The following is a 23,252-nucleotide window of genomic DNA, read 5'->3' on the forward strand; positions in this document are numbered from 1 at the left end:
CAAGAACCCACACCCCGCCTCTCTAACAAACAATCTTATACCCCCTCTTAAATACCGGCACAGGATCACACGTCGGCGGCTCACTAAGCACATACGGCGCACCGGCCTCCTCCGAACAATCCACCGAGTCGAAGAGTTGCACTACACACCTCATCAGCCACCACAGTCATCATGCTAGGACAAAAGTTTACTTACACTCGCAGCCCCGAAGAGCGATGCGTAGTACTTGCAGACTTGCCTGGTTTGGCTCAAGCGGATAACACTCATCAGACACGATGTTGTCGTGCGGGAAGGAGAGACAGGGGTTGTTGGCAGCGCAGTCAATGCACGACCATGATGTGAAGGAGCCGGCGTTGGGGATGGGGTTGGGGACGGGGTTGCGGCGGGTGGGCGTAAGGGGGGAGGCGAGGGTTGTCGCTGCGAGTGCGAAGGCGATGGTGAGGAAATGCATGATTGAAGATGTGGATGTGTTCAGGATGATCGCGATGATTGTGTTGAAAGTGATGAACTGTAGAGGTGTAATCTGGAGTGGCTTTATATGTGCTTTCTCGCAATCGATATGGGAGCAGCGAGACAACAGACAGCCAGCTTCGACCATCGACGTCTTGGTACCTCAAGGTCATATCCATGTGACTGAAGTATACGACCAATGTCTTCTCCATATTCCCTGACGACGTTCTCTCACCTAATCCTTGGGTTGTAGTAGAAGGAACTTGGCAGAGACATTCTTTTCATATATTGCTCGGTCAAATTTCCTCATAGTAAGCACTTGCTTCATATGGAAGTAGCACATCATACAAATGAAATTCTCCGATCATTTGTCCTACCTGCTCACATCACATAACGCCTTAGCGATGGTCACGTTTGACTCGAAGATGGCGATAGTAGCGATCTGATATATTTCAATATAGCTTAGCTCGCACCGTGTGTTGAACACGGCGAACGAACTAGACTGGCTCTAATAAGTCAGATCGAATAGATATTGTAATGACTGTCGTCTGAGAATCTTCTCAGCTAGGCAGTGCGCTGTTGCCAGCTCCTCTCCATCTAATCACCAAGTCGTCACTCGGTCTCCATCATAAGCGTAACCGGAATGACACGCTTAAGAGCAGATAGCCTGGTAAGAAAACTTCTGCGACACATTGATGCAGTCGCTGGGAGCAGTGGTGAAGGTGTCGGTTGGTGTACCAGAGCAATCGTTGGAGGTGTAGAACTCGACTATTCCCATTAGATACCGATCATTCACAATAAACGTTGTCGCGACTCACGGCGGCAGTTGGCACGAGTCTTCTCCAAGAAGAAGACGCGGGCGCTCTGCAAGGGCAGGAATACACATTCGTTGCTGTGGATGTTCTGTTGCTGCAAGGCCTGGGGTGCGCAGTCGGCGTTGGCGTAGGCCTCGACTGAGGGGTGAACGTTAGTGGGAACAGTAGTCTGCGTACATGGGGAAGGGACGTACAAGAGGCAACGTTCTCAAGCGAGATCTGAGCAACGGCAACTGAGGCCATGATGGCGGCGACGATGGTGGAGGTGAACTGCATCTTGAAGATTTGGGTTTTTGGTGGAGCTAAAAGATATTGAATGTAGTGATGCTGCAGAAGATGTTGTCGTAGGTGTCCCTCCAAACACATCCTTCCTTGGAGGTTTTATACCTCATTTCTTCAGTGCTCTCAATTTCCTCCGTCATCTCCTCTCGCCCGGGGCGTTTGTTGGAGTTTATCGTGGCTTGTTGCGGTGAACAGAATACGAATGTGATTCATCATCATGTCTGATGGGCTTGCCATGCAAGTGACCGGACACAGGCAGACATATGCCTCAACGCCGGACAGGTTGCGAACGAGGGGCCGTTGTTGGCAGTATGAGGAAGTTTGCTCGTACACCTGACGCCGTGGCTTCCAGTTTGGTAAGCACAACGCTGGCCAGTGTGGTCGCTGAGTATGGCGACGTGGAGTCTGCTGGCCGAGAACGTTTCTATGGCCTTAGTCAATAGAAGCGACTCGTGTCGATGTGACTGATGGTCAGTGGCTTGCGGGCCGCTGCTGCAAGAGGTCAGTCCGCGGGGAAATCATTCTCTTGAGAGGCTGCGTCAGTTGTCGGTGGCTGAGCGGCGTCATGTGTGAGACATGAGCTCAGCATCGAGTGAACTCCCTATATACCTCATCTCGGTATCGAGCGAACAGGCGCGCACGAAATTTGTTCGTCATCCTCTCCCTTCTTTGGAAGAACTATGAGATGGCGGCCTACAATAGCTCGTGCGCGTGGCGAGAACTCTCAAGGTGGAAGTCAACCACGTGATGTGTGATGTCTTCGGAAACGTTAAGCGCATGTGTGCATTGATGCAATGCAGCCGGTAAGAAAATGTGCACGGATATCATGTGTTGGTGCAGAGAGGCCACCAGATGTGCACCAATGGGACGGAAGGACCCGGCTGACAGGCCTGGCCAAAAGGCTTGTGCAAACGACTGTTGGATTCGTATCCTGAAGCGAGAGAGCATAAGCAAAGGTGCGTGCTCGATCTCAGCGTGACCCTAGTCTTGAGGCCTCCAAGAACTCAGATCTACATTCGGAAAGTCTCTGAAGAGCACAAATCCCCTCCTACGCCTTGGCAGTCCCGCGCTGTATCCCAATCATCTCTTTCGTAACTTTTCCTGGTACGTGTGTATCATCATCGTCTAAATAAAGAAAGACCATCCGTGTTGCCGTAGCAAAGCGACCATTGACAACTATTGAGTAGCTGCTCAGTTGTAATCGTGCATGTTGTGTAAGCTGATGTCCTGGCTGCTGGTAACGCGTCGCTCTTCCCCGTTACCGTTAGCGAGCGCATCACTCGCGGACGTCTGGCTGACACCGTTGGCCGGGTGCCAATCGGGTTGCCCATTGCCATCCGATGGGATGACGTTGCCATGTTGGTCAACCTCCTGTTGCAATACGCATTAGTCACAGGGAGTCTTGCCAAACGATGTTTTCAATTCTCAACTTACAACGCCCTTGGCAGCCATGCGCACCTGTTGAGGATTGGCCGTACCATGTACGACAGCCTCTCGTGCCTTCTCCATGACCTTTTGTTTGCGGCTCTCTCCGCGGATTCTCTCGAGATGCTCGAAATAGCCAGCGTCGACCGGGGTGACATATTTGCCGCAGAAGACACCGACTTCGAACTTTTGTGTTGCGGGATCTCGCGGGGAGAGACGTGCGCAAGCGCTCTGTAGATCCTCAAGATTCTGGTATACGACATCGTCCGCGCCGATGTGCTTAGCAATGGCTGCTGAGTCGCGGTGGTGAGCGATCAGCTCCGAGGAAGAGGCCAGATCAATACCGTAGATGTGGGCATTGGTGATTGGCGGTGCACACGAGGTAAAGTAGACCTTCTTGGCACCCGCTTCCCGCGCCATCAGGACAATCTCACGCGACGTAGTACCCCGAACGATGGAGTCATCAACCAGCAGCACGTTCTTGCCTTCAAACTTCTTCTTCATAGGATTCAGCTTGGCCCGGACGCCCTTCTGTCGTAGTTGTTGCGATGGCATGATGAATGTGCGGAAGATGTAGCGGTTCTTGACGAAACCTTGTACGTATGGCTTTTCGAGAGCCTCAGCAACGCATAACGCAGAAGTAATCGAAGTCTCAGGAATCGGCATAACCACGTCGATCTCAGCCATGGTCTTGGGACCAAGCTGCTTCTTGATGGTCTCGGCGAGAGTGAAGCCCATGTTGCGTCGGCTCTCGTCCACGTCGATGCCGTCAATGACAGAGTCAGGTCGCGCGAAGTAGACGTATTCGAAGATATCCGGGGTATACGCTTCTTGCTTGGCGACTTGCCTGAAGACGGGCTCCTTGCCCTTCTCGATGATGACAGCTTGGCCGGGGAGGATATCGAAGAAGTCCTTGTAGCCGCACTGAACCAGCGCAACGCTCTCCGAGGCCATCATGTAATCCATGCTCTTGCCGTCCTGCGACTTGCGAGAGCCGAGCACCATGGGCCGAATACCGTACGGGTCGCGGAAACCGATGAGGCCGAATCCTGAGACAATGTTAGTATCTACACGATCACAGCGTAGCAGATATCATTGGATATTGACATACCCGCAAGCATGGCCGTGCAGGCCCATCCACCAGTGCAAAGCTTGTACATCCTCTCCAGCGCCGCAAAGCAGTCGTCGGCGTTAATACGCGCCTTGCCCGTCTCGTTGAGCTCGTCGGCGAAGATGTTGAGCATGAGCTCACTGTCGCTCTCGGTGTTGATGTGCCTGTGGGCCTCGTGATCGAGTCGCTGGCGTAGTGCCGGCGCGTTGATGAGGTTGCCATTGTGAGTCATGCAGATACCGTAGGGGCTGTTGACGTAGAAGGGCTGAGCCTCAGCGTTCGCGCTGCTGCCAGCGGTAGGGTATCGCAGGTGCCCGAGGCCCATGAAGCCGGGGAGGTCGGACACGCGTGCGCCGTCCTGGAAGACGCGCGACGCCATACCGTTGCCCTTGCACTGGTGGAAGCGACCACCGGCACTGCAACTGACTATTCCGGCAGCATCTTGGCCGCGATGTTGGAGGAGGTAGAGGGCATCGTGCACCTCGACCGAAGCCGATTGCGACTTGGGATCGCCGTGGATCACAGCAATGATACCGCACATTTTGACGTGATGGCGGGGTGTGGGGAGGCTTGGAGTAAAAACTCGGGTTTATATGCTACTAAGACGCGTCAGTTGCGGTAACAATTCGGAAGACGCGGGATATGTAAGTGGGGTAGTCTCTCAGGAAGTCGTTGTGCGCTCAAGGGGTATCGCAAGTCTAACATCTTTATAATATGACAAAATCATCATCGGGACATTGAATAGGCGGCAAGTAAGAGAACAAGTGACGACATACGTAGCCTGGTGGTGTTCCTGAAGATTTCGGCAGGTCTCTCCAAAAATGGGGTATCCTGGTGGAAGAATAATGTTATGGCCGTTGGGCGCTAGATGCAGCAGCAGTCCATCTACTCTCAACTCGAGTTCTCAGTGTGGGCGGCGGCGACGTCTTCGTAGCGGCGTGGCGGGAGTGTTGTCCCAGCTGGTGATGGCGTTTGGGCTCATGGTTATTGGAAAGTAAGAGCGCTCTAGTGGGGAAGGGGCAGCATGATAAACAATTTTTTTCCTCGCCGCACCTGCGCTTCCGCTCTTTGGGGCTTGGCGGCCCTTCGAAGCCGAGGGAGCTGCCCCACATGTTGCAACCCAGAACCGACATCGCAACGCGACATCGCGATGACTCCGACAAAGGAACGCGAGACAGGCGCGTTACCACCGCTGACAACCATTCGAGTACGCGCTTTCGTTCGTTTCGCGCCCTGGACCATCATCCGACGCGTTCTCACCCCTTATGTACGAAAGATCGAATGTCTCCACCTCCTCACGTCGTCCATGGCGGTCCTAGGTACGCTCCCAAGGTTGATGAACGCCATTCCACATGCGAACAGAGCGCGTCGCTGTATGTACCGGAACGCATCAGTCGATATTTGGTGGCCCACTGTGCCATGGGGCCTGTGAACGCCAACGATGGCGCAACCTTGTAGTCGTCATCCACGGCCGACCTCTCGCATTTTGTCACCGGGCTTCTCGGGCCATCTCCCTCGCAGTTTCTTGAGTACATTCGAGGGCTGACGTAAGTGAATTTGTTCCTTGTCGATGCAGGATTCCGGAAGAGCCCCAAATGGACGGAATAGGCCGACGCTCACATGGGAGCGCACAGTCAGGGTGTGCTTGTGCTGACTCTCGAAGGGTTATCGTCCAAAGCCTCTTCAAAGGTTCTTTGTGTTACCAGTACCACATCCCCGGTCTCCGCCACGCTGCACGAGCGGCTACACCCCGTGTCCAATTCCGAACGGTGCCCACCCTGCACGACATCCATCGCCGAAGCGCGTCGGCACTGTTATCATACTCGCAAACGAAGCAGCCAGAGGACGAACAACTCATATGTCTCGGAATTTTATCTTCTGCAGATCGGCAGCTACTATCTCTTACGCGACAGACCGACTCCAAACGACGCTAGAATACGTCTCTGCTCCGTCCACGCCTACCCCGGTCTTTCACACCAACAATCTCCCACAGCCACGATGCGGGTAGTCAAAAACGGATCATGTTGTTGGCTTGCTAGCATGGCACTGTATCTTCACTAGCGTGACCCCGGTTACAGCTGGCCACCGAGACTACGGTTGGTGGTGTCCATTCGCCCAATCGATACTGATCCATTGTAGACGAGAGCATCAGAAGTCGACGTTGACGATCTATCGAACCTGCTCAGTCTGAGCATTAATGTACCTGCACCATCGTTCCCGGAGAGCATCGTTCCGCTGTTTCAACGTCAAGCACAACAGAGGGTCAAGTTTATGTGCTTAAGTTGCAACACGTTCTACAGCAGTCTTCGCGCATAGGGTTCGTTCAGGAGACGCAAACACGTGAATATGGGCACATACGTGTCGCGTATTATACGTGAGCCGGTGGATCTCGCACTAAGACTATTGCCAGATGCCCGGAGAAGTGCAGCCCGTGAGCCCCGATTGACACAGCTGCGTTGACGCCGGCTTCATGCGGAAAGGACTGATTTACACGACATATCCGAGGAACACAAGCATTGGCAACCTTGTGCAATTGTCAACTCAGTGCAGCCCAAAACGTTCGACTTGTTGTCGATAGATCATTTGCTAAGTTTCAGCGCAAAGCGCAAAGGCTCACGTTACGCTCGTCTTATTTGACTTGTCCCCACTATACACTTAGGCGGTCTTCAGATTGGCAGCTGTCCTACAAGAGAGTGTATTACCAGTCTCGGCATATCAGCACTTCTGAATTTGACGAGAATGGTATCAAAGGTACCAGCAGGACGATACTCAATTTCCACGATGGTTGTTCGATTTCTAGATGTGGAAACCCCACCACGTGAAAGCTGCTGATCAGTACCGCATCAGTAGCATGCAGGATCGGCTGCTTGCCGCTGCCTCCAATTGCCTCAGCCCGATTAGCTCTCGCGTATGCATAGCTACTTCCCTGAAATAATACGCGGGGTCCCCACATGTAGTCGCAGATCCAGCCCAACCAGGACCGTGCAGACTTAATACTACACGTTCCGCATGGACTAGGTGGCGATGCTGTTCACTAACCGATGTTCCGGGATCTTTGTTAGGTGCTGGACAAGTATACCGACAGCAAGCCACCTCTTCTACTAAGATCCAGCTCAGCCAGGGATCTCCAATCGCAGCCTGCATGTACTACAAAAGTATACACTACGGGCTAATGCCCCCGACGCATGCAAACGCATGGATGTAACCCGTATACCCATCGGCTAAGAGGGGCCCAGAGAGTGACGATAGACTTGTCAAATGTGGCTTCTTTATCATATGCGTCAGCGTCGCGGTATAAAGGGTCAAAAGCCACGCCAAAGCTCACATATCACCTCGGCATTATTTCCATTCGACAAGTGTGCGATTGCAGCTTTCTGTCGTCTGTCGTCATAGACTCTTCATAGTTCTTGCCTGCACATATCTTTATGACGGTGGGGTCCGGCGAATCTGGCAGGATGACGACCCTCAACGAGGAGTGCTTTCCAAACATGTCGGCTGGCACTGACATCACCGCGTCATCAGAATCGATTAAGGTGAGCAACTACCACCGCGACAAAAAACCTTTCAAATTAACTATTCAAGTCCTTCACAGGAGCCAAGATGGCCTCGAATGGAAAGACCAGTGCTCCGACCCACGTACTGGCGGCTTTCATCGCCCTCAGTCTATCGATCTTTCTAGTAGCACTCGACACTGTGCTCATCCCAACCGCTTTGCCCACGATCTCCCAGTCCTTCCACATCCCAGATTCCCTTTACGCCTGGATAGGATCATCCTACCTTCTCGCCAACGCTTCATCAGTCCCGTTCTGGGGGAAGCTCTCGGACATTTTCGGACGAAAGCCAGTAATCCTGGCAGCCAACGCCATTTTCCTTGGCGGCAGCATCTTGTGCGCCGTCAGTGTGAATGCCGTTATGCTCATTTTCGGTCGTGTCGTTCAGGGTCTCGGCGGCGGTGGGGTGGTGGTACTGGTTCACGTATGCGTCAGCGACCTCTTCACCATCCGGGATCGGTCCTTCTACATGGGTACTGTTGGTGCTGTATGGGCCGTCGCCTCTGCTCTGGGCCCGGTACTTGGCGGCGTCTTTGCACAACGTCTCCATTGGACGTGGTGCTTTTACATCAACATACCCATCATCTCGCTAGCGATCTTAGTGTTGTATCTTACGCTACACCTACACAACCCACGAACGCCCTTTAAAACAGGACTCGCGGCTATGGACTGGCTGGGGACGGTCACGATAATCACGGCTACTATACTTCTGCTAGTAGGCCTCCAAGTAGGTGGCATTAGCTCCTACTCGAACGCAGGAGTCATCACGTGCTTGCTGTTTGGATCACTCGCTTACGTCGCCTTCCCTTTCTCGCAACACTGGGTGGCACAACATGGCGGCAGCCCTATCATGCCACTGCGCATCTTCAAGGACATCAGCAACCTCAGCGCACTGGCCGTATGCGCATGCGACACTGTGGTCTTTACCTCGGTCGCTTACTTCCTACCCTTGTACTTCCAGATCGTGCTCGGGCTCCTACCAGAGATCACAGGCGTATGTATGCTCGCCGTCGCGATACCTTTGGCACTTGTTTCATTCGCTTCTGGTCATGTCATAGAGAAGACTGGGCGTTTCCTAGAAGTACTGCAAGTGGGTCTGTTTGTTATGACGCTCGGTGTCGGCCTTCTCATCTCGCTCGGCACCGCGCCAAGTCTTGGAACTATCGTCGCATTCATGGTCATTATCGGCCTGGGTTTCGGGCCCAACTTTGGCGCGCCGCTCATTGCTCTACAAACGCGCATACAAGAGGCGGATATCGCGGCCGGTACTGCGGCTTTTGGATTTGTACGTGCAATATTTGGTGCCATCGGTCTAGTTATCGGCCAAGTGGTATTCCAACTCCTCATGGCGCCACACTACGAGAAGATTGTCGACAGTGGCATCGCAGACGACGTTGCTCTTAACCTCACTGGGGGCGAGGCGATCTCTCAGAGCGCCGCTATCACTAACCTCACTGAGTTCCAGAAGAGTGTAGTCCGCCATAGCTTCATGAGCGCGCTGAGAGGGACCTGGATTCTCATGACGGTCATCGGCGCCATTGGACTTTTGATCTCGTTCGGTATCAAGAGGACGAAATTGCGTCGAGAAAGGACGACTGAGCTTAAGGAGCTGGAAGTCACATCGAGCGACTGAGCATAGGGAAACAGCTCCCACGCGTGCAACTAATGGCTCGCTCATTGATGCTCAATCATCTGACGCACATAGCGCAAGCGAATCAGTCGCTTTATTCATGACTAGCTCACCTAGTCCCATGTTTCGTGTGCAAATCATTACATATTTGGTCCATTTGAGCGTCTTGAATATATGGGTCGGCGCGGTGCGGCCCCCAACTGCCAAAGCAGCCTCAAGCTCTACCTAAATACACTCGCTAGATATACCACTTCATGTCTTGCAAGACCCCGCATATGGTACATCACGTCTGATCTCGTTTGCGCCGTGTACTTACTTCTTTCTTCGTGCTTCCCTATGCGTCCTCAGCAGCTCCGCCAACGCCTCATCACCCCATCCCGCGTCGCGATAGGTGAAGTAGTCACTTGGCAGAGTCGCAGGATTATTCGGATCTTGCGTAGGTCTGGGCAGCGGCGCCACGAGAAGCGGTTGTGGCTGGGACGGCTGGGACGGCTGCTGTTGAGTACGTGCACCGTGGTCACTCTGAACAGGCATAGGCGGCGTCCACCACGGCTGGGCTTGTGTCGTTGCTGGTGCTGGTCCTGGCAGTGGTCCCTGCGGTATACATACTTGATGTGGGAGAGGGTAAGGTACTAACACACGCTGCCCTGTTGGTGTTACTATGACTTGGAAGACGGGTTGTTCGGGCTGTTGAGCTTGGTCTTGGCCGTTTCTTGGGGGCTGGGGTGGCTGGTTGGGGAACATGCTTGGTTGGGTTTGATACGTTGACGATGGTTAGATGAAGAAGACTATGGGCGGATGTAATGCATAAATTTATATGTATATATGATATGATGGAAAATAACCCGAGCGAAGCAGCGTCTATACGTTGTTCGATGCATAAGCTGTCGCGTGTGGGACGCGTCAAGGATGCGCTGTTGCACCGAAAGCTATGCGGACAGCACGCGCATGATGTATGAGCAAGCTTGATGCGTTGAGGAACTCAACAGTAGCGCCTCACGTATCCCATGAGCTGTGATAGTTTTTTTGTGATATCGCTGTAGTCAATAAACGACGCACAAATGATTCGTTGGACGTTGCAGAATTGTTTGCATTCTTCAAAAGCCGAGAAAATTTTGCTGTGAACTTCCTCAAGCTCCTCTCGTAGGTGTCCGAAAAAGTGATGGCAGGCGTTATCTCAAGCTCAGTCCAAGCTTTCTCCTTTGTAGCCAGGAGAATAACAGTACTTCATCAAACGACGGGAAATCTTGCTGCCACCAGCTCGTGCTGTCCAGCACGTGTCGACAACCCCAATGCGCCGAACCTTCCACTTCGCGACGCCAGTGTCGAAACAAGCCTTCAGCTTCACACCGGTCCTTTTCGAGAGCTCAGAGGCGAAGATAATCTTGTTAAGACAATGTAGGCGGTATTTATCAGGAGCTTTTTCCGTTTGGCCTGGTCTCATGATGAACTTGATCAGAATCTCATGCTGCGCATCATCTTCGTCTTCAGTGGTACTGGTGATAGTGTTCAATCCTTTGGGTACCGAGGTGATGTTGATGCCATCCAGGCCTATCAAGCTGATAACATTATCCTGTGACCAAGTGCGAAACGTTCTTGCCATATCCCGCATGATCTTCAGCTCATCGAAGTCATCCGGATCGGTGGGCATGATCAAGGCGTCTAGAGCTTCGCTTACAGTTGTTGGAGTCAGCTGAAGATGAAATCTTGAACTGGTTTCCCGAAGCTTCAACAAGGAGAGAATATCAACACCATGTTGAGGGAGTGGTGCGCTGCAGCAGATGGGCTCCACCCATCCTGCTACCTCGCCGTCTTTATCTGGTCGATGGAAGATGTTGACGTAGTCGTTGATGGTCTCAAGCGCGGTACGGACTCGACGCTTCTCTAGAAGCCAAGGGGTAAACTCATTCCGAATCTGGCGGCAGGTTTGAGTGAAGCCCCAATATGAATGCGCGAAGTTTGTCGGACAAGCTATGCCGCGAACAGAGCGCCGAGGTACGCCTTCGGGGTAGTGGCGAACGTTCAAAATCTTCTTCTCTTCGTCGGTCATGGCGTATTGATATATCAAATTGCGGACTTCACCCGGTAGATCACCCCAGGGTGCATTCTGAGTACCTGGCTTCTTTGGTGGATACCGACGAGAATGTGAGCGCGGCACGTATTGGGCTTCCTCGTCGCTCTCATCGTCTGTCTCTTCCTCTGATACCCAACCAAGCCAAGGACCCAATCTATCAGCCTCTGCCCTGACTTTCTCCTCGAAGCTTGTCTTTCGTCGGTGGGTGCCTGTGGTTGTTGATTTGGTGATGCGCGCACCCTGTACACGAAGCTTTTCGCTCAAATTGGCAGACTGAGCGGCATACCATGAAGTTCGTAAATCACGGACACGATTGCGGCTGGACCTGGCTCTGGGCATTTCATCGTCGGTAAGTTGAGCTACGGCATCCTTCCGCGATCGCTTTTCGGGAGGCGCGTTGTAGTCGGCAAGGTTTGCAAGCTCCGCAGCAATATTCGTGGGCTTCTTATGCCCGCGCTTTGGGTAAGGAAGTGGTATGTCATCACCACGACTGCGCCTGGCACCCCTATCTTGACCGCTTTCATTCTGGGAAACTGCACGTGTCTCCTGAACGTCGCGACGACTGCGCTTTCTGGGCAACTGCGAAGGCGCGCAGTCCTTCTCGGCTTGATGTTTGCGCTTTGAACCCATCACGTTCGCTGTAGGTAGGAGTTACTGGAGGATACTGATAATTAGAGGAATTCACTGCGTGATGTGAAAGGATGTGGGCGTATAGTCAGGGTTGACACAGTTATGAGATCTGGTGGAGCGTTCCGTGCGGAATGGGTGCCTAGTATTGAAGAACACTCAACCATGGATTGAAGGGGAAACGTACGTGCGTTCACAACTCTTTCATTGACTTATATGGATTAGCTCGGATTTATTGTTGTCGTCCATAGAAATTACTGATTGCACCAGGTCGGTATAGTTGTTGTCGCAATGGGGGCCTGTATGATCCATGGCGATGTGTGTGCGGACCTGGCTTTCAGTGGTACCGAAACGCGACACCACCACAGGCGAGTTTGCAGCCGATGACCCCTACGATACTATTTCATGTTAGCATCGTGAGGCTGATATGACTACGCCGTTTCTGTCCTATCATCCTGGATCAAGTTGCAATATCACAGCGTGACAGTCGGTGGCCGAACCATAAGAAGGCCGCGACAGCTGGAGGCGTCCTCATAGCTGGAACGCGACGTCTGTGAAGAAGAAAACGTGTCGCGAGCTATTCGAGTTCCTTACAACCCGCTAGGGTGCATTCCTTCTTGTTTTGTCGAGCCCCAGCCGACGCGAAGAAGAGCTGATAACGGTCGCGGTCAGGTTGTCGCGAACGCGGCGGCTCCAGCCCCTTCCCACAACAACGGATGTCGTTGTGTGCGCGACCGCGCTTGCCAGGTGTTTGCACTAAGCAGCAATAGAAGATCTTAAACGAGATCAAGATATCTAAACGCGACGAAGATGTCCAAGAAGTGCTCGGCTCGAGATGAAGGAGTGTTGAAGTCAAAGCTGATCGGCATTTTGCCAAGCTAAATAGCGTCATCGCGGTTTTCTTCTCCTTCCCTCCTCTAGACGCAACCTTGGAAACATACCACCTCGCTTTCGTAAACATTGGCCCGGCCCCGAAGCTACCAGGCTCAGACATGTACTACGCGATGCCATTCCTTTTCGAGGTCTCGATGCGCCTCGTCACGTGAGCAACCTTGGAAGCCACCGTTTAATGTGTGGTCTGTGATCAGTAAACCCAACACCGAGCCTCGGGTCGCCTCACAATCAGCCAATCAGAACCGCGCACTCCTTTACAGCTCAGCTCTTCTTCACTTCATGGCAGTTTCGTAGAGGATGCGAGTAACTCAATATGGCAGGACTTGGTAGTGCGCCGCGCTTGCTCTCGGCCGTAAGTCTGAACGCGTGCGGGGAGCAGGACAAGCGCCGGGTATATACAGCACATATCCTCTCGTTGTGAAGTATAGTGGAGGATATCCCTGGTGCCTTACACAGCAGCCTGACTTAACTCATCGTACTCCTAGCATGAACCACGATTGCCAGAATGGACATGCGACATTGATCCATGAGACCGAGACTGTCATTGCTGGAAACAACGGAGAAAAGCCCGACCCTGAACATCAATCTCCATGCCAACCCGCCAAATTCGAGGATGAACGACGCTGTAGTGAACGGCCGGCTAGCGAGGATGGATCGTTCACCAGCCCCGTCGACCCGATGAACTGGGATGGTCCGGACGACCCTGAGAACCCGCACAACTGGTCTTCATGGAAGTTGGCTTATCATACGATGATACCAGCCCTCTTTGGATTCACTGTGTAAGTCGCAAGATAGCGCGTAACACCAGCAAGTACTGACGGCTCAGCACCTTTGGAACATCAGTGTATACACCCGCGCTCGCAGACGTCATGCGTGACTTCGACGTATCGCGCACGGCTGCGCTCATCGGCATAACGCTTTACACGCTCGGACTCGCGTTTGGTCCAATCGTCACTGCACCACTTAGCGAAAGAAAAGGCCGAAAAGCTGTCTATCTGGTGTTCTTCCCTATATTCATGCTGTTTACTCTCGGCGCAGGCTTCTCGAAAACATACGCGGGCCTGGTCGTGTGTCGATTCTTCGCAGGATTGTTTGGAAGTCCAGCACTTGCTGTTGGTGCTGGAACGAATGCCGATTTGTTCCCACCGCATAAGCGCGCCTTGGCCACGAGTTTCTACTTGATGGCTCCTTTCGCTGGGCCGTCCATTGGGTATGTATCGTCCAGAGTCTATTGCTCTACTAGATGTTGACGTGATAACAGACCCGTGGTTGGAGGGTTCGTGGCGCAGTACAAGACTTGGCCGTGGACGCAATGGTCCATTCTTTTCCTTGCGGTGGCTGTGTATGCCACATCTATACCAATGGATGAGACTTACAAGCCTATCATCTTGAAGAGGCGAATGAAGGAGAACGGAGTGCAAAAGAAACAAGAAAATGGAGATATCAAGAGCGAGATCGTTCTGAGGTTCATTCGGCCCCTTCACATGCTCTCAACAGAGGTATGATTGCAAGCCCCCGTGCATCTTTGTCCATGCTTGAGCTAAATATGCACAGCCTGTAGTGTTCTTCGTCTCGCTCTACACAGGTTTCGCATTTGCGGTGCTGTTTCTCTTCTTTGCAGCTTTCCCTTACGTCTTCTCACGTCCGCCATACTCCTTTACGCCGTCTCAGTCTGGGCTCACATTTATTCCCATCAGTATTGGCGTGTTTGTTGGAGGTATGACTACCATTGTCGTAGACCGCATGGTCTACATGAAGAAACACCAGCAGGCCACCATGAAAGGCAACCCAAACGCTGACCCGGAACATCGCTTATATAGCGCAATGCTTGGTAGTTGGGGTATGGTCATTGGTCTCTTCTGGTTTGGCTGGTGTGCTGATAAGGGCGTTCATTGGGCTCCGACTGTGGTGGGAGTTATACCTTTTGCATGGGGCAATATCTGTGTCTTCGTAAGTTGCGAAGCTCGAGTTCATGTTCCATTATCACTAACAGCCTGATTTCTAGACATCCTCTGCGCTCTACCTTGCGGATGTATATGGTGCGATGAACGGCGCGTCAGCTATAGCAGCGAATGGAATCGTCAGGTACACGCTTGGGGCTGTCTTCCCCCTCTTTACCGTGCAAAGTACGTCATCAAACATGGAACCAGCCGATGGCAATATCTGGAGCGCTGCACAAGCTAACATCTAACTCAGTGTATGATGCTCTCGGGATCGGCTGGGCAACATCTCTCCTTGGCTTCCTGTGTCTGGTTATGGTACCTATACCATTTGTGTTCTTCAAATTCGGGCCAGTTATCCGCGCGAAAAGCAGATTTCCAGTCGCCATGTAGAATGCATGCTTTGCGATGGTACTCGTTCCAACATGTAAATGAAGGCGGAACGGTGACCGTGAAGGAATGTGGACGGGATTGGACGCGCATCTAGGGCAATGCTGTAAAGCTTCGCAAAGCGATTTGAAAGGTACTGGAGAGCGAATGAAGTCTGATGATGCGTCAGTATACTAAAGACATGCTCGTGCAATGAGGAACATACTGGCGCCTTCGCAGACTTAGAAAGCAAATGATCACGCGTCAAGTAGGGGGGATTCTAGCGCGGGACCCGAGTCATGCTTTGAAATACAATTCGGGGTCGGCCTTCGCTTCGCATCTGCTGCTTGTAAATCGGTCCCTGGCTCGCATCACAGCTGAGATAATACAGTTTGCACGTTGCTCGATAGTGCCTGGTAGTGCGTTGCACAAGGCTGATGCCGCAAGTACTTGAGGCTGTAGATGGTCGCTGCTGCACACATAATCGCAACAACAACAACAACAACAGTCCAAATCCCTACGCTTTGCACTTTTCAATCACTCGAATATCTTTTCCTCTTACCACTTTCTCTGCCGCTATTTCTCGAACGCAACCTCTTCATTCTCACCATGGACCCCAACGCCTTCACGACCCCGTTCCAGCTCACCAAGTCGCTCAAGCGCGATGTGTACCCGGCCATCGACCCCAAGAACCCCACTCTCAGCGCCAAGGGCAAGACCATCCTGGTCACGGGCGCTACAGGCGGTTTAGGAGGCGTAAGACGGTCTGTCGTCGATCGCGCGAGATGGATGCTGACGCCAACGAATAGGAAGTGGCACGTGCCTGGGCTATAGCCGGCGCCAAGGGCATCGTGCTTGTCGGTCGCAACAAAGGTCTGTTGGCAGAGCCCGCCAGCGCCATCGCCTCCCTCAGCCCCGAGACCAAGGTCCTCAGTGCCACCGCCGACCTGACCAACGAGGCCGAAGTCCAGGACCTGTTCAAGAAGACGACCGATGCCTTTGGCATCGTTGACGTCGTGGTCCATGCCGCCGGTAGTATGGTGGGCGGACCTGTCGGCGACCTCGAACCCAGCGCTTGGTTCAGCGACTACGAGGTGAACGTCAAGGGCTCGTATATTCTCGCATACTACTACCTCAAGGCCGTTGAGTCCGGTACGCTCATCTTGCTGAACACGCTCGGCTCGTCCTTCACAGTTCCCGGCATGAGCGCCTACTCGGGCAGCAAGATGGCGCTGCTCAAGTTGGCCGAGTACCTGGACGCTGAGAAGCCTAATCTTCGCGTCTTCACCGTGCACCCTGGTATCGTCGCAGCGACTGAGTCAAAGCGCGGTATGGTCGTCGACCAGCTCACGCCGTTTGCGCACGACAAGGGCATCCAGACGGGTGGCTTATCGCTGTACCTTGCGCAGCCCAAGGCCGACTACCTCAAGGGCTCATTCCTCAGCGTCAACTGTACGTATCTCATTCTATACCAACTCTTTATCTACGACTGCTGATATTTTCCAGGGGATGTCGACGAGATGGAGGCGCATAAGCAGGAGATCACCGAGCAGAAGCTGCTCAAGCTTGGATTTCTGAACGCAAAGCTCGGTCCGGAGGGTCATCCGTGGTCCGCGTGACTTGAGGACTACAAGCCCGACGCGACTGATCGAAAGGTGGAGAGAGGTAGGAACAAGGAAGTGTTCGTGTAGTCAGGAACAGAGTGGTGCGTTTGCGAGCCGATCGATCGCGGGTCGGGTATGCTAGAGCGGTTCGCGCTTTGTAAGGGATGCTGGGTCATCGTGGGATGGCGACACATGATTTTCGGGGCAGTTCTCCAACATCGCTTAGATCACAGGTACCAGGCATATTGATACGGTTGCCATGTAGAAGTTCTGTCTGCGGTGATGGCCATGACGCTGTACGAGCTAAGATCCACTATGCTTACCTAATAAGTGGGCCCCGCTTCCGCCCCAACCTCCTTCCCTCCTGCCTTTGGGCGTCGCCTCAATCACCACAACAGCTCTACGTCCCCTCAAGCATCCCATGCCGTGAGGCTTTCTTCCCAGCCCCATGCCTGACGCATGATGTCGTATCGATCAGCAGTCCGAAAACGGAACCACCAAGCTGCCTTCTACGAGACACAAAAAACGCATGGACCGCGTACGACCTCGCGACACCCATGAGAGGCACTTCGAATCGAGGTCCTTCGTGCAGAAGTACAGGTCCCTGTGCTACTCGCTTTGACGCGAAGGTGTGACCTTATGACGTCGATCATCGAAGGTTCAGCACGCATCCGCTATTGAACAACATCAACGGCAGTCTCGATTTATCAAACCTCTTTCCGTTTGAGACATGCTTTTGTTGTTGCTGCACTGTCGAAATGCCGGGAAAAAATCTCGCAGCTCGCTATTATACGGCCCGTCGACGCGTGTTCGATTTATGTGCGCTGTGGTAACGCTGTATCCTCCCCTGTGTTGTACACTGTCATCAAGTCGTGCCATCAGGGTTCGTTTGAGGCTTACAAGTCGGCATTGATGCTTTAGTAAGCGCTATCGTTAGTTCGGTAAATTTTCCCGAGCTCCAACAGCCACGTTCACGGCCATGTTGCCGCCACGCTGCAGGTCACAGCAGCATCAGGTTTTGACTTCGCCTCAGAGCTTCTCGCGGCGCGAACGTTACATTTCCTCTTCTTTTTCATCAAGTCGCTCCATCGATCTCTTCGCTAGCGGATAGCAGCATCGTAACGTGGACCGGTGACGCCGGACCAGAGATAAACGGGGGGTCAGGGATCAGTAACTCGAGTCTACATTTCGTGTGATCATCATCACTTACGATACCCCCTCTATATTGCAAGGCTTAGTCACCGCGGTGACTTGTACGCGCTTGTTTTACAAAAGTACTGTCAACGCGTTGTGGCATCATTACGTCGGTGTCGATCCAAAAGCAGATTCTTCATGTCATGTGCACGTTTTCAATGCGCTCACCCAGATTCGGTTGCAAGCATACCAGATTTCAACTGCGTAAGCGTGCATTTTGTGCCCTGCGTTCACCCGGCGTCGCGCAAAGAACCAGGACAAAGGTTCCAAGGACCTCGTACCCGAGACATGCTTTGTCGGGTGGCATGTGCGAAATATGGCCTGACATTGGAACGATTCCTATGTTGTACAGAGCTCTTGACGGTGATGATATGAGCTATCATGGCTAGCCGAGCAGAGGGTGGTTCTCTCTCCTCCGACTAGTCTCATGACTGTGACGACTCGGTCATCTTCCGATGAGGGAAGACGTGGTTGTCTAGTTTCCACGAATTTAGTGCGGACTCCCTGATGCGTATTCCACAACCCAACGAGTCGGCCACAGCATTAGCTGTGGAACAGTGTTGACACTTGCGACCTTCTGACGCAACGGCGCTGTCTTCAAAGATATATCGGAGCACCCAGGTGCTGATTGGATCGCAAAAGAAAAGAAGCGGTGAAACTTAGCGTAGTTCTGATTGCCGTCTGCGGCATTTCCTGGTAGACGGAACGACTACCGCACTAAGGATGTGTCGCTTCATCTGCTTATCGGGAATGCGATCAGTACCTGGGCGTTCGTGGAACGTGAAGATATGAGACGTACACTACGTGTCCAGGGACCGGTCCGTCAACGTCCTGCTGGGTCAGGGGGGAGACTGTTCCGCGTACTCACCGCTGGATCGGGAAGGTTGGTATGCAGGCATTGCTCAAGTCGTTTGCGATATCTAGGAACCACACGCCGCCATAGAAGAGACAACATGCCGACACATGATCGGTGCGGCAGATTATTGAACTTGCATTCACCGGTTTGAGTCCAACCTTAGCTTGAGTTGAGGCTATTGTTACAACGCAGCGATGGTCACCTCAGATGCGTCAAAGGCACGAGTATGATTGGCGGAACAAGAGCCTGCTATCCGACGCGTGTCTACTGGCTGACCCCTGGCATTTCTTCATCACGATCACGATAGACCGGGCTCCCTCCAAGGCCGGTGAGTGCAACCCCAGAAATGACGACTACAGCATCATACGCTCCCAACAGCCATTCGCTTTGACGATAGTCACGCAGCTTCTCTTATCTAGTTCCCTGAAACGTCGCGCGAGTGCCAGCGCGACAGGCTGTTGCAATGTTCGCCAAAGACTGTGACGAATAGTAAGCATGCACATTGTCGACACGGCATCGAAGCAGATACGATATCATTGCAACCGTATATAACAGACATTAAGTCACGATGCCTCGTTCCAATGGTCCTCTCGCCGCATCGATCTGCTTCATCAAACTCTCCTGGCTCAACTTTGCATCTCATTGCTACCTCAAATCACTTCTCGCAAAATATTTGAACATTCGTTGCACTCCACGATGTCAACTACAATGCCATACAGCCCAAATCAGATCTCAACGGCTAGTCTGAGCCCGCCGTCGTGCTTTTCAGACCATCCTCAAGCCGTGATTACGTCCACCTGTCCCCTATGTAAAGGGCGTCCCCAAGGGTACAGTCTGTGCATGCATTCTCAATCGAGAGGCATAATGACAGTCGAGATTGCTGACTCGAGGATAGTCATCGCGGACCCGACTGCACGACATGCAGTGCTCAAGGCTTCGTACAGAAGAACTGCGACCACTGCCTACGCTATCGAAATGCGCTTCGGATGAAAGTGCAGACTGTATAAGCATGACTGATCTTGGATCGCACGAGCACCATCCGTCCGCAGAAGCCGCTCAGTCGCAAAACCCGCACGCTCATCTTCTTGGCACCGATGACGAAGAATTCTTGCAAACATCAGGTATCCTGGCATACTTACTCTTTCCCCCCAACTGACTTTTCACCACACTCGTTCAAACCTCTTCAAATCATCCTTATCTTGAACCAAGGTCAAAGACCTCCTGTTGATGAAGAGATTACGAGTACACAAACTTAACGACGTAAATGAAATCCACACCTTCCCACCAAGATGATACACTCTTCAAGTGATTGTGAAAATTGCCAGTTGCCATCAATGATTACACGATAAGGTTGTTATGTATTTATTACAAGGCGTGTTTCAATAGCTAGTAGCCGAAGGTTACAAAAGAAATTATTGATGGTCCAATACCACAAGACAAACCGAGATAGTTGTAGCAGGTCACCAGATCGCCTCTTATCGTGCATACCCAGCGTCCCTGGCCGAGTACCTCCTCGAACTTCCCACGCTATCCGGCCTGACAGGCCCAGCACTAAGCTGCCTCACTCTCCCCTCAACAACCTCATACACACCATCGGGGAGATACGTCTCCCTCTCGCTCTCCGTCCTCACAACACCGCTTCTTCCTCTACCGCGTTCTTCGCCGCCGAGCATACCGGGGTAGTCAACGCTGCCTCTACCAACCACGGGCTCAAAGCCATGGTCAGCAAATTGTTGCTGAAGCGACGAATGAGATGCCGCTCTCCGAGGTTGCTGTCGTTGCTGCTGTTGTTGGTCGAGTAGATCAGGGTTCACGAAGCGGTTAAGCGCATTGTTCGATATGCTTCTGTTGGAGACGCGGGATTCCGGGCGGCCGCGGGTCTCCCTTGCCTCTACTGCGCTACCGGGTCTGCTTGAAGATCTGCTGCGTGTGGAGACGGGCGCGGGTGTAAGATTTTCTGTCCACCATTCTGGGCGTACGGAGTGGAGGGAGTCTGTTGAGGTGCTGCGTGTGTGGCGGTGGTGTGGCATGGTTGGTTGATGCGTTTCCGCAGATCGGTTGTAGAGACCAAAGACGGGTGGTGGTGGTTGGGACCGGCTTGCGCGACTAGCTATGCTGCTGGCGCTGCTGTTGCGCTTCTGTAGCTTGCGTCGTGGGCGATTTGTGCTGGTGATGGTCGTCGTCATGGTCGTTGTTGGGCTTGATGGTGGGGAAAGGTGCAGGCGAGGGTCCACGGGTGACTCTTCTGATCTCTTTCGTCCACGAGGGATGGTAGGTGCGGCTGTCTCGCCAGAGTCTGGGCTTTCGCCGTTACTCCAGGGTCGCTTCTCGGTGTGGCCGCTGTTCGTGTTGCTTCCACTGCCACTGTCACGACTGAGGACGCTTTCGACGAGTCTCTTGTGCCACGAGCTGTTTCCGTAGTTGAAATTGAGTCGCTTCTCCGGGTCCTTCTTTCCGAACCAGAGAGGCTCGCTTTGAGAAAAGCCAACGGCGGTGAGCCAAGGGTTGCCGGGCGCATCGTGCGCAAGCTGGAAGATGACATCGACCTCCTCGAGCGAGCGGAAGGCGGTTTCAGGGTAGAAGAAGTAAACCAAGGGGATGATGGCGAAGTTTGTGACGGCGAAGATGATCCATGTACGATAGGAAATGCGCTGGAATGCGATCGGGGTGATGAAGACGATACTGTTTCAATGTTAGTCGCGCAGCTAATGCGATGGACCCGGATTTTGACTTACACAAAGTTGAGCAACCAGTTGGCACTCGTCGAAAGACCGTTAGCAGGCCCTCGAATCCGAAGTGGCACGATTTCGACTTGGTACAACCAAGCCATACCCTGCCATCCAATAGCGAAGAAGACGGAGAAGATGAACAAGAACACAGTGCTGGCGATCCTTCCAGCCTGCATATTGCGCTCGGACCACAGGTACTGTAGAATAGTGATGAGTATCATGCATACTGACATGCCCGAAGCACCAAACATCATCAGTGAGCGACGACCCCAGAAGCGATCAATACCGACAACAACGATGAATGAGGCAAGGAAGTAGACGGTCGCTGAGCAGGATGCCAGGAGACGAGCCAACCATCCCTCGAAGGACATGCGTGTCAGGAAGATCCACGAAAGATACTGCAAGACCAGGTTGATACCAGTGCCCTGTTGGAAGACTTGCACGAAGTACGCCAACACAACACGATGGAATCCTCGGCGCTCCTTGTTTGAGAACAGGCCAGCGCTCGACCCTTGTGCCATGATCAAGATGGCGTCCTTGATTTGTAGGAACTCGTCTTTCGTCTCGAAGCTGTCGGGCTCATCATCGTTCAACGCCGCGAGCACAGTGAGCGCCTCTTGTTCGCGTCCAGTAAGGATGAGCCATCGCGGCGATTCGGGAAGCACGAAGAGCATTGCGATGGCGGGGAGCGCGAACATGATCTGTAGAGCGATAGGGACGCGCCATGATGCCGACGAACTAGTGAGGTATGCGAAGCCGAAGACGAACCAGTACGAGAGCGCGATACCGGCGGAGACAAACGCTCCTGCGCTGATCATGAGAATGGTTCCTTTGCGGTGCGACTTGACGCATTCTGCCTGGTATGCGGGGGCCGTGGAAGTGGTGAAGCCATTGCCTATGTTGCAGCGTCAGTTTTCGTGTCCGGAGTTCTGTCCTACAAGATGTCAAAGAGCTTACCGAAACCAGCGATCGCGCGACCGACGATGAACTGCGGAAAGCTGTAGGAAGACGTCTGAATGATTTCGCCAATCACCCAAAAGGTAAGACCGAGGATGAGTGTGCGCCGACGACCTAGCAGGTCACCAACGAAGATTGTCGCGATGGCTGAGACGATACAGCCCAGGTGCCATGTTCCGACCGTAAGACCTATTGATGTCAGTCAGGACCCTGCATGCTCCAGTACCAATCTGAGGCCTTGATACGCCCATAAGACTTGGTTCGACGTACCTGTGACCCACGCATTGTGGAACGAACTCTGGTTGACAATGTCAACCTGAGGGAATCTGTCCAAGAACTGCTGGACAGTCAAGAGACCGCCCATAACACCCTGGGCATAGCCGAAACATCTTTGACCGATTAGTCCTTGAATAATCTACGCGACACACACGGATGGGGTAACTCACAAAAAGCAAAGCCCACACGTGATGCTAATGGCGCTCGCTAGACTGCGACCTCTGAGGCCCAAGAATCTCGCCATCTTGATGAAGCCTCGACAAGTCACGCAGGGGAGCAGGAGATTGAAAAGACCGTCCTGCGGGCTGTCAAGTGCGAGGAACAACCCAAACTCATACCAACGCAGGTATTGCAGCCCGCAGCGGCACGTCTCTTAGATTTGAGATTTGCCCATGTTGCCCGCCCGTCCAGGCGTCCTGGTCTGGCCATCAGCCTAACGTCATGCCCGCAGGATCGTCGCAAGCGTGC

General features: G+C 53.0%; 6 protein-coding genes across 6 annotated transcripts; 3 read left to right on the top strand and 3 right to left on the bottom strand.

Annotated features, from left to right (window-relative positions):
- Window positions 1-2,738: 2,738 nt before the first annotated feature.
- Window positions 2,739-4,624, bottom strand: J4E83_003802 (uncharacterized protein; the record flags this gene model as incomplete). Its single annotated transcript, XM_049330735.1, has 3 exons — window positions 2,739-2,918; window positions 2,982-4,021; window positions 4,084-4,624. The coding sequence occupies 3 exons, from the start codon at window positions 4,622-4,624 to the stop codon at window positions 2,739-2,741; spliced, it is 1,761 nt and encodes a 586-aa protein (XP_049190152.1).
- Window positions 4,625-7,571: 2,947 nt separating this feature from the next.
- On the top strand, window positions 7,572-9,267 carry J4E83_003803 (uncharacterized protein; the record flags this gene model as incomplete). The annotated part of the gene is made up of 2 exons (XM_049330736.1): window positions 7,572-7,616; window positions 7,666-9,267. 2 exons carry the CDS (start codon window positions 7,572-7,574, stop codon window positions 9,265-9,267), a joined length of 1,647 nt encoding a protein of 548 aa, XP_049190153.1.
- Window positions 9,268-10,447: 1,180 nt separating this feature from the next.
- J4E83_003804 (uncharacterized protein) lies at window positions 10,448-11,968 on the bottom strand (the record flags this gene model as incomplete). Its single annotated transcript, XM_049330737.1, has 1 exon — window positions 10,448-11,968. The coding sequence occupies one exon, from the start codon at window positions 11,966-11,968 to the stop codon at window positions 10,448-10,450; it is 1,521 nt and encodes a 506-aa protein (XP_049190154.1).
- A 1,377-nt stretch (window positions 11,969-13,345) lies between these two features.
- Window positions 13,346-14,364, top strand: J4E83_003805 (uncharacterized protein; the record flags this gene model as incomplete). The annotated part of the gene is made up of 3 exons (XM_049330738.1): window positions 13,346-13,593; window positions 13,686-14,069; window positions 14,121-14,364. 3 exons carry the CDS (start codon window positions 13,346-13,348, stop codon window positions 14,362-14,364), a joined length of 876 nt encoding a protein of 291 aa, XP_049190155.1.
- A 1,413-nt stretch (window positions 14,365-15,777) lies between these two features.
- Window positions 15,778-16,787, top strand: J4E83_003806 (uncharacterized protein; the record flags this gene model as incomplete). The annotated part of the gene is made up of 3 exons (XM_049330739.1): window positions 15,778-15,924; window positions 15,978-16,620; window positions 16,675-16,787. The coding sequence occupies 3 exons, from the start codon at window positions 15,778-15,780 to the stop codon at window positions 16,785-16,787; spliced, it is 903 nt and encodes a 300-aa protein (XP_049190156.1).
- A 3,510-nt stretch (window positions 16,788-20,297) lies between these two features.
- J4E83_003807 (uncharacterized protein) lies at window positions 20,298-23,028 on the bottom strand (the record flags this gene model as incomplete). Its single annotated transcript, XM_049330740.1, has 5 exons — window positions 20,298-21,504; window positions 21,558-22,446; window positions 22,509-22,697; window positions 22,779-22,897; window positions 22,955-23,028. 5 exons carry the CDS (start codon window positions 23,026-23,028, stop codon window positions 20,298-20,300), a joined length of 2,478 nt encoding a protein of 825 aa, XP_049190157.1.
- Between the last annotated feature and the right edge of the window lie 224 nt (window positions 23,029-23,252).

The sequence above is a fragment of the Alternaria metachromatica genome (genome assembly GCF_023757995.1).
Source record: "Alternaria metachromatica strain BMP 0045 chromosome Unknown scaffold_6, whole genome shotgun sequence".
Taxonomy (NCBI): domain Eukaryota; kingdom Fungi; phylum Ascomycota; class Dothideomycetes; order Pleosporales; family Pleosporaceae; genus Alternaria; species Alternaria metachromatica.